The 12,445-nt window shown below is 51.5% G+C and overlaps 1 gene segment (V, D, J or C); it reads right to left on the bottom strand.

The window, feature by feature from the left end:
* Positions 1-4,544: 4,544 nt before the first annotated feature.
* Positions 4,545-5,006, bottom strand: LOC137142722 (immunoglobulin heavy variable 4-38-2-like). The segment is given in 2 exon segments: positions 4,545-4,864; positions 4,961-5,006. Coding segments are annotated over 2 exon segments (366 nt in total).
* Between the last annotated feature and the right edge of the window lie 7,439 nt (positions 5,007-12,445).

Genomic DNA, 12,445 nt, shown 5'->3' with positions numbered 1-12,445 from the left:
GGTATGGCTCTCCCTCCCCTTGCAGTTCCTATCCCGGTGTGACGTGTTCATAGATCACCGTTTCCCTATCCCAGCCCCATGCACAGCGCCATCGCCCGTTATTCCAGCCAGGCACAGGTGTGAATGCGGGGGTATGAATGGACTGGGGAGTGTGACAGGCACAGCTGGGAATGACTGAACATGGTTTTCCTGTGATTTCCTTGCTGAACCTTGGCTCTGTAATGAGAAGCAACATTGCTTTTACTGCTGCTCTGCTATATCAGCGACTCACTGCCTTGTACTAGCTTTATGACACTTGACTGCGATAGATTCTCTCTCCTTATGAGCCTGTGCCGCCCTGAGAAGAAAGTGACAGCGCAGAATGTTGGTATGGAAACTGCTTCCCCTTTTTGTACAGTCGCTGCGTTGCTCTGTGTCACTGTGTCTCTCGCACAGTAATACGTGGCCGTGTCTGCAGCTGCCATGGAGCGAAGCTGCAGGGAGAACTGGTTCTTGGAGGTGTCTGCAGAGATGGTGATTCGGCTCTGGAAAGATGAGGCGTAGTCTGTTTTCCATGTGGGGTTGCTGTACCTGGTGGAACGACTGTAGTAGCTCCGTCCCATACACTCCAGCCCTTTTCCTGCAGGCTGCCGGATCCAGCTGCAGCCGTAACCAGTAGAAATGGTGAAACCAGACATGGTGCAGGTCAGGGTGAGGGTCTCTCCAGGCTTCACGACTCCCGGCCCAGACTGGACCAGCTGGATTTGGGCCAGGACACCTGCAGAGACAGGAAACGTTACAGTTAAATCAATACCTCTCTTTCAAAGGGATTGAACATTTCCCCAGAATGTCTGCTGGTGACTTACAGGGCGAGGCAGCGAGTAAAGCCAGAAGGAACGATACATTGTCCATCTTTTGAGAAGGTGAAAAATAAGGAGAAAATGAAATTCACGTCAGCCCCTGGGGAGGCGGGTCCCTGTGAGGACCCAGCAGCTGCTATTTAAAGGGAGACCCTGGATGGGAGATTTGCATAAAGACCAAACACTGCAACATCAGCCTTGAAAAGGAGGTAAAACCAGAGAAACTCTGCAGCTCCTTGTGTTCAGTCGCTCTCTGAGAGCTGGGCAAGAGGCCAGGGAAATGAACTGAGTATTAGTGAACACTGCATAAACTGGCCTTTCTTTCTTTTTCTTTCTCTCTCCCTTTCTTCCTCCCTTTCCCTTTCTCCTCACCTGTAAAATGGGTTTAATGAGCCTTCCCTGCCTGCCTCGCAGATTGAGAGGGTAAAATGCAGGACGGGCTGTGAGTCGGTCACACGCTGCGGTGAGAAGGGCAGAGAAGGACAGAGACAGGGAGGGGGCTCGGTGACCACCAGCCAGGGAATCCAGTGAGATTTTGGTTCCCAAATGTCACAGTTTTCTCAATAAACGTCAGCCTTAGTCCTTGTTGTCCACTGGGTTTGAGTTGATCCTGTTATTTGAGAAGGGCTGGAAGGAGAATTTGGAAATAAAGCCAGTTGTTTTAAATGCGTCTTACACCGGGACCGGGGGCAGAATTCGTTTATTTGCGGGACGACGTGCAATCTGTAAGTGACACCGAACACCGGTTAATGTAAGACATGCGCTGCCACGCGGCTTAAAGCCCCTCTGCTCCTGCTCGTACTTGAGTGAGCCCTGAGTGTGAGCACCCAGCTGTGCTCCCCGCTGCCGTGTGTCGGTGTGCTGATCTGCCTAGCTGGGTGAAATGAGATCTGGGCCTGCCATAGCTGTGTGTGTGTGTGTGATTGTTTGGGTGTTGTGGCCATCTGCTGGGTGGAGCGTGTATGAGTGTGTTTCATGGCCACCTGTTATTGGAAGGAGGCAGAGGAGCTGAGTGTGTGTTTGTGTCTGAGTGTGTGTTGCGCTTTACTTGATAAAACAGGGCCTTGTCCCCATGCGTGTGTGTGTCTGTTTGTGCATCTGTTTCCTGGTAGATATAATAATAATACCTTGCACTTCAATAGCACTACCCCCGCCCAGAAGAGGTCAAAGCGCTTTTACAAAGGAATTAAGGAGACTTATCTCTGTTAGAGATGGGGAAACTGAGGCATGAGGTGGTGGAGTGACTTCCCGTGCTCACCCTGCAACAGAGTCGGGAATTGAGAACCCTGATTTGTAATCCACGCGGGCACCCTGCCTCCCTGTAGGAGTTTGTCATAGCGCATGGGTGCACACACATTTGTGTAGCATTGCTGCTCTCTTGGCTTGAATGAGTCCTGTGCAAGAAGAAAGGCCAGTGTGTGTTTGTGCTGCCTGCTTCTAGGCAGAGAAAAGACCAGCTCGTTGTGTGTTTGTGTGTCCCTGCTCCCCTGCACTGGAGGGAAGGAGTCCTGATCAGCTGTTGTGTGTTTCTGTCTTTGCTACCTCTTACTGGGGGCAATAAAACCATCTCTGTGTGTCTGTGTGTGCATGCTAACCCTTGTGTGTGTGCATGTTTGTGTCCTTCCCTGCTGCCTCCTGCTAAAGGAGATGCGACTCACTCAGTGTGCAGTGTGTGTGTGTGTTTCTGTTAGTGTCATTGGGAGTGCGTTACTTCTGCTCCCTTGCTCGCTTTCTCCGTGTCTGTCTGCCCCTCCAGCTGCCTGCTGGAGGTATCAGAAATCTTCCCGTGTGTGTGTGTGTGGGTGTATATAGACAAAGGTGTGTTTTTTCATGACTGCTCCCAATGAAACAGAGTGAGACCTGCGCTCTGTGTGTGTGTGTGTGTGTGTGTGCACGCGCACGCGCTGCAGGGAGATTTTCCTTGCTTTTCCCCTTGAAGACACCTCCCATCAGTGAGTCCCTCACCCTCAGCTCCCAACGCCTAGTGCTAAAGGGCAGTTTGGGAACTGGTTTCCCTTCTAGATCCAGTTTCCTCCTTTGATCTGGCTCAGTGCCTGTGTCCGGAGCAGTGAGACACGGCGCTTTCTGCAGCTGCCCTGTCACTCGGCTGTAGACAGAGCTCGCCTTCAGAAACGTTCCCAGAGCTGTTGGGTCCTGCTCTGGAAGAATGAGAAGTAGGATTGCAGGGTTCCCAGACACGATAACCCCCCTCTGGGGAATGGCAGATCCAGTCCCAGGCGTTGTCTATCCACAAGATAATCACTTTGCCAGTCTGTCTGGGGTTCTCCCCTGGTGTCACCAGCTCCCAGCTGGATTTGGGGATTATCGTTATTGTGTTCTCTCCCGTAACCGCAATGGTTCTTTGGGCACCGTTATAGATGAACAGACGACCAATTGTCTCCATGCTATCGATGGGGTGTCAGTGCCTGAGTCTGCGCTAAGTCCGTCACTGTCCACTCTTTTGTGTTGTCAGTTCATCTCTTCTTCCGCCTGCTTCTCCATCTCTTCTCTTGGTCTGTCCCTTGGAGGATGATCTTGGATTGCCCAGATGATCTTGTTCCATGGCCGTACCACTTCAGCCTGCGCTTCTTCACGGTCATCAGAAGATCTTCATATGACCCAGCCCGTGGGGGGTGATGATGTTCCAAACCTCTTCATTAGTGACGTGGTCAAGGTAGGAGACGCCCCAGATTTTACCGAATACAGGACTTTGGGAATAGAGGTTGTCATAATTAAGGGCGAGGGGAGACAGACACCGATAGCTGACAGCATCCCGCGGGGTGTGGATGGCTTGAAATGGTCACCGAACGTCCTTTGAACTCTCCTGCCCAAGGCACTGCAGGAGCCTCCAATGCTGACGTGACGGAGCAGCCGGGAGGGACAAGAAAAAGTCTGGTTTCCTAATGGGAGTTGGTGAATGAGGGAAATACCTGAGGTGGAAAGGCCAGTTCTGTGTCTGGGCAGAAACTGAGGCTGCTAGAATCAGTTAATTTGGAAAGAGAGGGTGAGGCACACTTCCAACGGGGCTTAGGGGCTCGTGGGGTGCCTTTAAAATCACCCAGGAGCCCAATACCCCTTGATTTCAGAGGGGGAAAACGGCACCTGTCTGCTTTTTTAAAATCCCACGAGGCACCGGAATGCCTTTAAAAATGTGACTCCCTGTGGTCAGCGACATTGAGTCAGTGACCAGCACTTCTACAAAGCAGGACTCCTGTTTTCCAGGTATTTACACTACTATTTGATGTGTGCTCTCACACCGAGGTTACCACAGCTATTGAGCGCCGTCCCTGGGTATGGCTCTTCCTCACCTTGGGGTTCGTATCCCGGTGTGACGTGTTAATAAATCACCATTTCCCTATCCCAGCCCCATGCACAGTGACATCGCCCGTTATTCCAGCCAGGCACAGGCGTGAATGCGGGGGTATGAACGGACCGGGGAGTGTGACAGGCACAGCTGGGAATGACTGAACATGGTTTTCCTGTGATTTCCTTCCTGAACCTTGGCTCTGTAATGAGAAGCAACATTGCTCTTACTGCTGCTCTGCAAGATCAGCGACTCATTGCCTTCTATTACCTTTATGAAACTTGACTGCGATAGATTCTCTCTGCTTGTGAGCCTGCGTCACCCTGAGAAGAAAATGACAGCGCTGAATGTCGGTATGGAAACTGCTTCCCCTTTTTGTAGAGTCCCTGCTTTGCTCTGTGTCACTGTGTCTCTCTGGCGCAGTAATACGTGGCCGTGTCTGCAGCTGCCATGGAGCGAAGCTGCAGGGAGAACTGGTTCTTGGAGGTGTCTGCAGAGATGGTGATTCGGCTCTGGAAAGCTCTGGCATAGTTTGTACCCCCACTAGGTCCATGTATATCTCCCATCCACTCTAGCTCTTTTCCTGCAGGCTGCCGGAACCAGCCCCAGTAGTGACCAGTAGAAATAGTGTAACCAGACACGGTGCAGGTCAGGGTGAGGGTGTCTCCGGGCTTCACCGCTCCTGGCCCGGACTGGACCAGCTGGATTTGGGCCAGGACACCTGGAGAAGGAGGGAATTTCAGGCATTATACCACGGTTCAGAACGCTCACCGGGGACTCGCAGGATTTTCCCCGTCCCCCTCCCACAAACACTCACCGGAATGGGTGGCTAAGAGGAAAAGGAAGGTGAAGAACGAGTCCATGGTGGTTGGATGAAGGAACAGACTCCCCAGCAGACAGCACTGGGCACTGCAGTGTCTGGGGCGTGACTGAGGCTCCTGCTATCAGCAGTTTGTATTTAAACAGGACCCCCTTGGTGCGGATTTGCATGCGGGTTTTGCCCATCGGGGATGGGAGATGTAAGGGGCGGGCAGGGCGGTGGTTCGGGGCTAAATGGGGGGAAACCGAGAGAGGTGGTGCAGGTGCTGGTCTGTAGCAGAGCAGGAGAGAACTGACTAGGTGATAAATTAGCTCTCGTGTTAGATGCTAGATTCCTAGAAGATGAGGGTTGGCAGGGACCTCAGGAGGTATCTAGTCCAAAACCCTGGACAAAGCAGGTCCAACACCAGTTAAATCATCCCAGCCAGGGCTTTGTCAAGGCGTGCCTTAAATACCTCCAAGGATGGAGATTTCCCCATTTTCTCAGGTTACCCATTCCAGTGCTTCACCACCCTCCTAGGGAAAAAGCTTTTTCAGATTCGGATCTCTCTGGGAGCTGCCGTTTTCTTCAGGCGAAACTCCAGTTTCCGATCTGTCTGGGAGATGATCTCTCTGATCGTTTTCAGATGCAGAAAGGGAAGAAGTTTATTCTGGATAACTTGAAAAGAATCTTAAATTTAGTCAGTGCCGGCTTCTGCTGCCCGTGAAATCAAGGGCGACTTTCCAAACGTCCAGCCCTACCCTTCGTCACAGGGATGAGTGTCCAAGATAGACCCAGAGACACCAATGATTTCATGTTAGATTTGTGCCCGTGTGAACGAGAGTAGAATCTGGTTTTCATTGGCTGAGCGAACAGCAGGATGAGACCAGATGCAGAACTGGTCTGGGCTGGGTAGTAAATGGGTTGTCCCCAGCTCCAGAAAACTTTGACTTTTGTTAAAAAAGGAAAATCCTGAGCAGTAAAACATTTCCATGATCAGCAATGAGAAACGATAGGGGTTTGGCCGAAAAACAAAATAGTTTTCAGCTAAAAACACCAAAAATAGATATTTTCTTTTTCAAATAGTTTAGTTGGGTGCCTAATTTTCCATTGCAGAAAATCTCTGATTGGAAAAGTTTTACTATCCATTTCAGTCTTTAAGGTGACCCTAATTACCACAGTGTCAGAGTGTCTTACAATCTTTAGTGTCTTTTTGCTCATAACTCTCCTGTAAACAAGGGAAGTGTCATTATCCCTGTTACACAGTTGGGAAAGTGAGGCACAGAAGGCCAGGTTATCAGAGTTATTTCGGTTCCTGACAGGCAGCTACTGGGATTTCCAAAGGCACCGAGGTGGTAAAAACTCACTGAAATCAGCGGGATCTCTCTAAATCTTACAAACATCTGACAAATATCTGGGACAGGCTGAGCTTAGATGCTTGTGCAAATCCCACGAGGGGCCTCTCTGCAATTGTAGGTGCCTAAATCACTTGGACAATCTGGTCTAGAGAGACTTGTGCAGGAGAAGTGTCTGGTACAGCGTGGAGGGGTAATAGCGACAGAGCCCAGAGAATGGGGCATTTGTGAAAGGATTTTCAATGGGAATTAGGTGGCTAAAAACCTTTCAGATCCCTGACTCTCACTTCCTTTGGTCAATGAAGATTCCAGCGTGTTAGGGAACCCCACTAATAATATTGCGGGGTTGGAAATGAGCTATCAGTGTAGACGGGGGAAGATCTCAGGTGCCTGAGGCCAGGGCAGGGAGGTTGCAACAGGAAACAGATGCAGCCGTCTGCGTTCAGGGCGACTTTCCCTCTTGGGCTCTTGTCCTGGGCTGTCTCAGCATGGGTCCCACCTTGTGCAGTAATAGGTGGCGGTGTCTGCAGCCGTCAGGGAGCGGAGCTGCAGATAAAACTGGTTCTTGGCGTCCTCTTTGGAGATGGTCGCTCGGGATTTGAAGGTCGGGGCGTAGTTTGTGCTCCCAGAGAAATGGACCCGGCCTACCCATTGCAGGCCTTGGCCGGGAAGCTGGCGGACCCAGTTCCACCAGGCCTGGGTGGAGATGGAGTCGCCGGACACGGTGCAAGTCATGGTCAGGGAGTCTCCGGGTTTCAGCACGCCCGGGGCGGACGGGACCAGCCGGATCTGGGAGAGGGCACCTTGGCAAAGGGAGAAAAACAGAGCAGTGAGGCTCTGCCCACGCGGCGCAGGGAAAGCTGTGTTTAGGTGTGCTGATCTGCCTAGCTGGGTGAAATGATGTCTGCGCCTTGTCATACATGTGTGTGATTGTTTGGGTGTTGTGGCCATCTGCTGGGTGGAGCGTGTATGAGCGTGTTTCACGGCCGCCTGCTATTGGAAGGAGGCAAAGCCGCTGAGTGTGTGTTTGTGTCTGAGCGTGTGTTGTGCTTTACTTGATAAAACAGGGCCTTGTCGCTGTGTGTGTGTGTGTGTGTTTGTGCATCTCTTTCCTGGTAGATATAATAATAATAATACCTTGCACTTCAATAGCACTTCCCCCGCCCAGAAGAGGTCAAAGTGCTTTTACAAAGGAATTAAAGAGCATTATCTGTATGTTAGAGATGGGGAAACTGAGGCACGGGGTGTTGAAGTGACTTCCCGCGCTCACCCTGCAACGGAGTCGGGAATGCAGGACCCTGATTTGTAATCCACGCGGGCACCCTGCCTCCTTGTAGGAGTTTGTCATAGCGCATGGATGCAAACCCATTTGTGTAGCATTGCTGCTCTGTTGGCTTGAATGAGTCCTGTGCAAGAAGAAAGCCCAGTGTGTGTTTGCTGCCTGCTTCTGAGAAGAAGACCAGTTCATTGTGCGTTTGTGTGTCCCTGCTCCCCTGCACTGGGGAAGGAATCCTGATCAGCTGTTGTGTGTATCTCTTTGCTACCTCTTACTGGAGGCTAAATAAGACCATCTCTGTGTGTGCATGCTAACCCTTGTGCGTGTGCATGTTTGTGTCCTTCGCTGCTGCCTCCTACTAAAGGAGATGTGACCTGCTCAGTGTGTAGTGTGTGTGTGTGTGTGTGTGTGTGTGTTGTAGGGAGATTTTCCTTGCTTTTCCTTTTGAAGACACCTCCCGTCAGTGAGTCCCTCACCCTCAGCTCCCCACGCCTCGTGATGACCCAGCCCGTGGGGTGATGATGTTCCAAACATCTTCATTAGTGACGTGGTCGAGGTAGGAGAAGTCCCAGATTTTACAGAATACAGGACTTTGGGAATAGAGGTTGTCATATTTAAGGGCGAGGAGAGACAGACACCGATAGCTGACAGCATCCCACGGGGTGTGGACGGCTTGAAATGGTCACCGAACGTCCTTTGAACTCGCCAGCCCAAGGCACTGCAGGAGCCTCCAATGCTGACGTGACGCAGCAGCCAGGAGGGACAAGAAAAAGTCCGGTTTCCTAATGGGAGCTGGTGAATGAGGGAAATGCCTGAGGTGGACAGGCCAGTTCTGAGTCTGGGAAGAGACTGAGGCTGCTCGAATCAGAGGTGTGTATTTAAGCAGGGGAGGAGCAGGGATTTGCCTGCAGGTTTCACACACAGGGGATGGGAGATCAAAGGGCCTGGCAGCAGGAGGTCTGGATAGAGGATGCTCCCTCCCCCCCCCCCCCTTGGAGTCTCCTTATAAAGGCACAAGAGCGAGACACAAGATTTGACTTTGCCTGAGACACATTCCCATTCCCAGCAACTGCATGTGCTCAGAGGGATTGCACAGAAGGCAGAGCAGCGATAGGGGCACATATGGAACAGAGAATCACAGAAGATGGGGGATGGAAGGGACCTCAGGAGGTCATCTAGTCCTACCCTCTGCTCCAAGCAGGACCAACCCCAACTAAATCTTCCCAGCCAGGGCTTTGTCAAACCAGGCCTTAAAAACCTCTAAGGATGGAGATTCCACCACCTCCCTAGGTAACCCATTCCAGTCCTTCACCACCCGCCTAGTGAAAAACATTTACCCAATATCCAACCTAGACCTCCCCCCCTGCAACTTGAGACCATTGCTCCTTGTTCTGTCATCTGCCACCACTGAAAACAGCCTAGCTCCATCCTCCCTGGAACCCCCTTTCAGGCAGTTAAAGGCTGCTATCAAATCCCTCCTCATTCTTCTCTTTTGCTGACTAAAGTGCCCCAGTTCCTTCAATCTCTCCCCATAAGTCATGTGCTCCAGCCCCCTGATCATTTGTGTTGCCCTCCTCTGGACTCTCTCCAATTTGTCCACATCCTCTCTGCAGTGATATGGTATTGGAGAAGGCCGCACTGCTTTGGGGGCAAAGCTTGCACCTGATTGAGTGTTATGTACCTCGTCTCCTTCTTCCCCAGTATCTTCTGTTTGTCCTTGTCTTTCTGTTATGAATTGCTGTAATGTTGGCATGTGTCAGACAGCCCTGGCTGGGATGGTTTAGTTGGGGTTGGCTCTGCTTTGAGCAGGGGGTCGGACTAGATACCTCCTGGGGTCCCTTCCAACTCTAATATTCTATGATTCTGTATGAAGCGTTTTTCCAGCACCACATCCCTTTATGCAGATTGAAATTTAGGCTAAGTATTTAGAGACGTGGTGTTTGAGGTATCTTTCTTTTTGTCTTTCTTAAAATAAAATGTGTATTCAGAGACCGCTTCCCCTTTTTGTACAGTCCCCGCTCTGCTCTGTGTCGCTGTGTGTCTGGCACAGTAATAGGTGGCCGTGTCTGCAGCTGTCAGCGAGCGGAGCTGCAGGGAGAACTGGTTCTCGGAGGTGTCTGCAGAGATGGTGATCCGGCTCTGGAAAGCTGGGGCATAGCTTGTACCCCCACTAGCTGCATATATATGTCCCATCCACTCCAGCCCTTTTCCTGCAGGCTGCCGGACCCAGCCCCAGTTGTAGCCAGTAGAAATGGTGTAACCAGACACGGTGCAGGTCAGGGTGAGGGTCTCTCCAGGCTTCACCACTCCCGGCCCGGACTGGACCAGCTGGATTTGGGCCAGGACACCTGGAGAAGGAGGGAATTTCAGGCATTATACCACGGGTCAGACCGCTCACCGGGGACTCGCCCTGCTCTATTGAAGTCAAGGGGCATTCCTCCGTCAGGCACAATAGAAGCAGGATTTTGCCCGTCCCCGTCCCCCTCCTAGAAGAGTAGGGTTTGAGGGGACATCAGGAAGTATCTAGTTCAAATCCCTGCTCAAAGCAAGTCCAACCCCAGCTAAATCATCCCAGTCGGGGCTTTGTCAAGCCAGGCCTTAACAACCTGTAAGGATGGAGATTCCACCACCTGCCATCCATCTGTTCCTATTAAAAGCATGTACAGAGAGAGATTGTTAATAGACTTACTAATTAAACTGATGAAATAGATTTCAGAGACGCCTAGAATTCACCAAGTCCCCACTCTCTGTAACGTGGAGAAATCTATGGCCGTTCCTTCACATCTTGGTAACATGGTTTTTAAATGGGCGGCGTTGGGGTTGTAGAGGTTACATGGGGTTGTAGACGACCATCAGGTGGTCCAGTGACAGCTACAGAGAACACATCTTTGGGCGCAGGCAATTCCAGGAGGAATGAGCCAGAGCCCAATGGAAAGTGATGGAGAAAGACCTTTGTTTTGTGGATCATGTTTGCTGAAGGATTTACCTATCCTGTGCTTGTCATTCAATGGGGGACAATCAACACTCACGGTTCTATTTGCTTTCCACTACCCCACCTCAGCATTGCCTTTGTGTGAGATACACCCGAATGTTTGAATGCTTAGATCTCAGCTGTATCCCTAAATCGATAACCCTGAATCTGGAATGTTGCAGATGATGGACTCTTTGTATTGTATGACTTTCCAACCAAACCTTGAACCTTTTGGATAATCTGTGCATTATTCCTAGATGGACAGAAACTCTTTCCTTCAAAAACTGCGTATTTGATCATTGGTTAACATGAGCTTTAATAAAAACTGTTATTTGCAGCACAATAATGAGTGGCCGTGTCTTCAATGGTCAGTGCATTCAACACGAGATAATACTCATTTCTGGAAGTGTCCCTAGATACGGGTAATCGGTTTTGGAGTGACGGGGAAGGGTGTGGAGCGCCGCCTCCACTAACGTGTTCCATCCATTCCACGTGGCTCTGTCGAGTTGGACGGACCCACCCCCGGTGATAAGATTCAGTGTCTGGTGTCTGTGGGCCTATGCTGGGCTTATAAAATAAATATAAAACTGTCTATAGAAAGGAGTCTCTCCAGGAAACGTCTGATGGGGAAGCAACTCAAGGCGCAGGGAGAGAGAGGCTGGTTTCAGGCACCAGAGGGTGACGATAGGTTTGAACGAAAGTGGCGGGGACTGGGCATGGAGAGAGGAGACAAGCAGCTTGTGGGCTTTGTAAGAGAAAGGGCTGTGAGTGTAGACAGAAAGGGTGCAGAGATACAGGGGAGAGCAATGGAGCGCTTTATTTTGGAGTCCCTTTGCAAATCCAGTGTGTTGGCGGGTGGGTGTGCGCTTGCTGCTCCCTGCTGGAGGGAAGGAAACCGGTCAGGGTCCCGTGAGGGGGGGAGGGGCGGAGGACGGGGTCTGGAGCCAATACTCCCTTTTAACCTCGCCTCACTGCTCGGTTTAGAATCCGCTTCCCCTTTTTGTACAGTCCCTGCTTCGCTCTGTGTCACTGTGTTTCTGGTGCAGTAATAGGTGACCGTGTCTGCAGCTGTCAGCGAGCGGAGCTGCAGGGAGAACTGGTTCTTGGAGGTGTCTGCAGAGATGGTCATTCGGCCTTGGAAAGCTGGGGCGTAGTTTGTGCTCCCACTCCAGTACCCCATCCACTCCAGCCCTTTGCCAGGGGCCTGGCGGATCCAGTTCCAGTAGTCGCTGCTAGTAACAGAGCCCCCGGTGACGGTGCAGGTGAGTGCGAGGGTCTCTCCAGGCTTCACCACCCTCGGGCCGGACTCCTTGAGCTGCAGCTGGGACAGGACACCTGGGAAAACAGGGATCGGTCACCTTCAAACCCAGCTTTGCCCCAAATCAGCGCCGCCTCCCACAGCCTCCCCCCGACACTCACCCGGGGCCAGAGCCAGGAGCAGCAGGGGGCTGAGCAGAGAATTCATTGTGTGCTAGGAGGGGACAGAGACCTCGCCAGAGGCAGCTCAGCTCTGGGGGACGGGATGGCAGGTCTGGGAGCCTCAGAGTTGCTACTTCAACATAGAACCCGGGGCGGGGATTTGTATAAAGTGTGAACGCCCAAGGAAGGAGACAGAGAGAGCTGATAAAAAGGACAGGGCCCCTCTGCCTCTCTGTGCCCCTCCTGGACAGACAGAGAGTGTTGGACAGACAGATAAATGCTTTGCTCCATCGCTGCAGAAGAGGAAAACACAGAAATGCTGAGTGAATGCAGTTTAAACTCTCACCGCCCCGCATCAAATGACGCTGTCAATTCATTCATTCCTGTGAACAAAGCAGGCTCTGATGAACTCGAATGTTGGGCCCAGGGAGCTCCGGTTATTCGGTACCTTCCATGTTTCCAAGTGCCAAACACTGACCCCT

This window comes from Emydura macquarii, unplaced genomic scaffold (assembly GCF_026122565.2).
Source record: "Emydura macquarii macquarii isolate MOO-44397 ecotype Brisbane River unplaced genomic scaffold, CSIRO-AGI_Emac_v2 contig_3244, whole genome shotgun sequence".
Classification (NCBI taxonomy): domain Eukaryota; kingdom Metazoa; phylum Chordata; order Testudines; family Chelidae; genus Emydura; species Emydura macquarii.
This window is presented reverse-complemented; position numbering and strand designations above follow the sequence as displayed.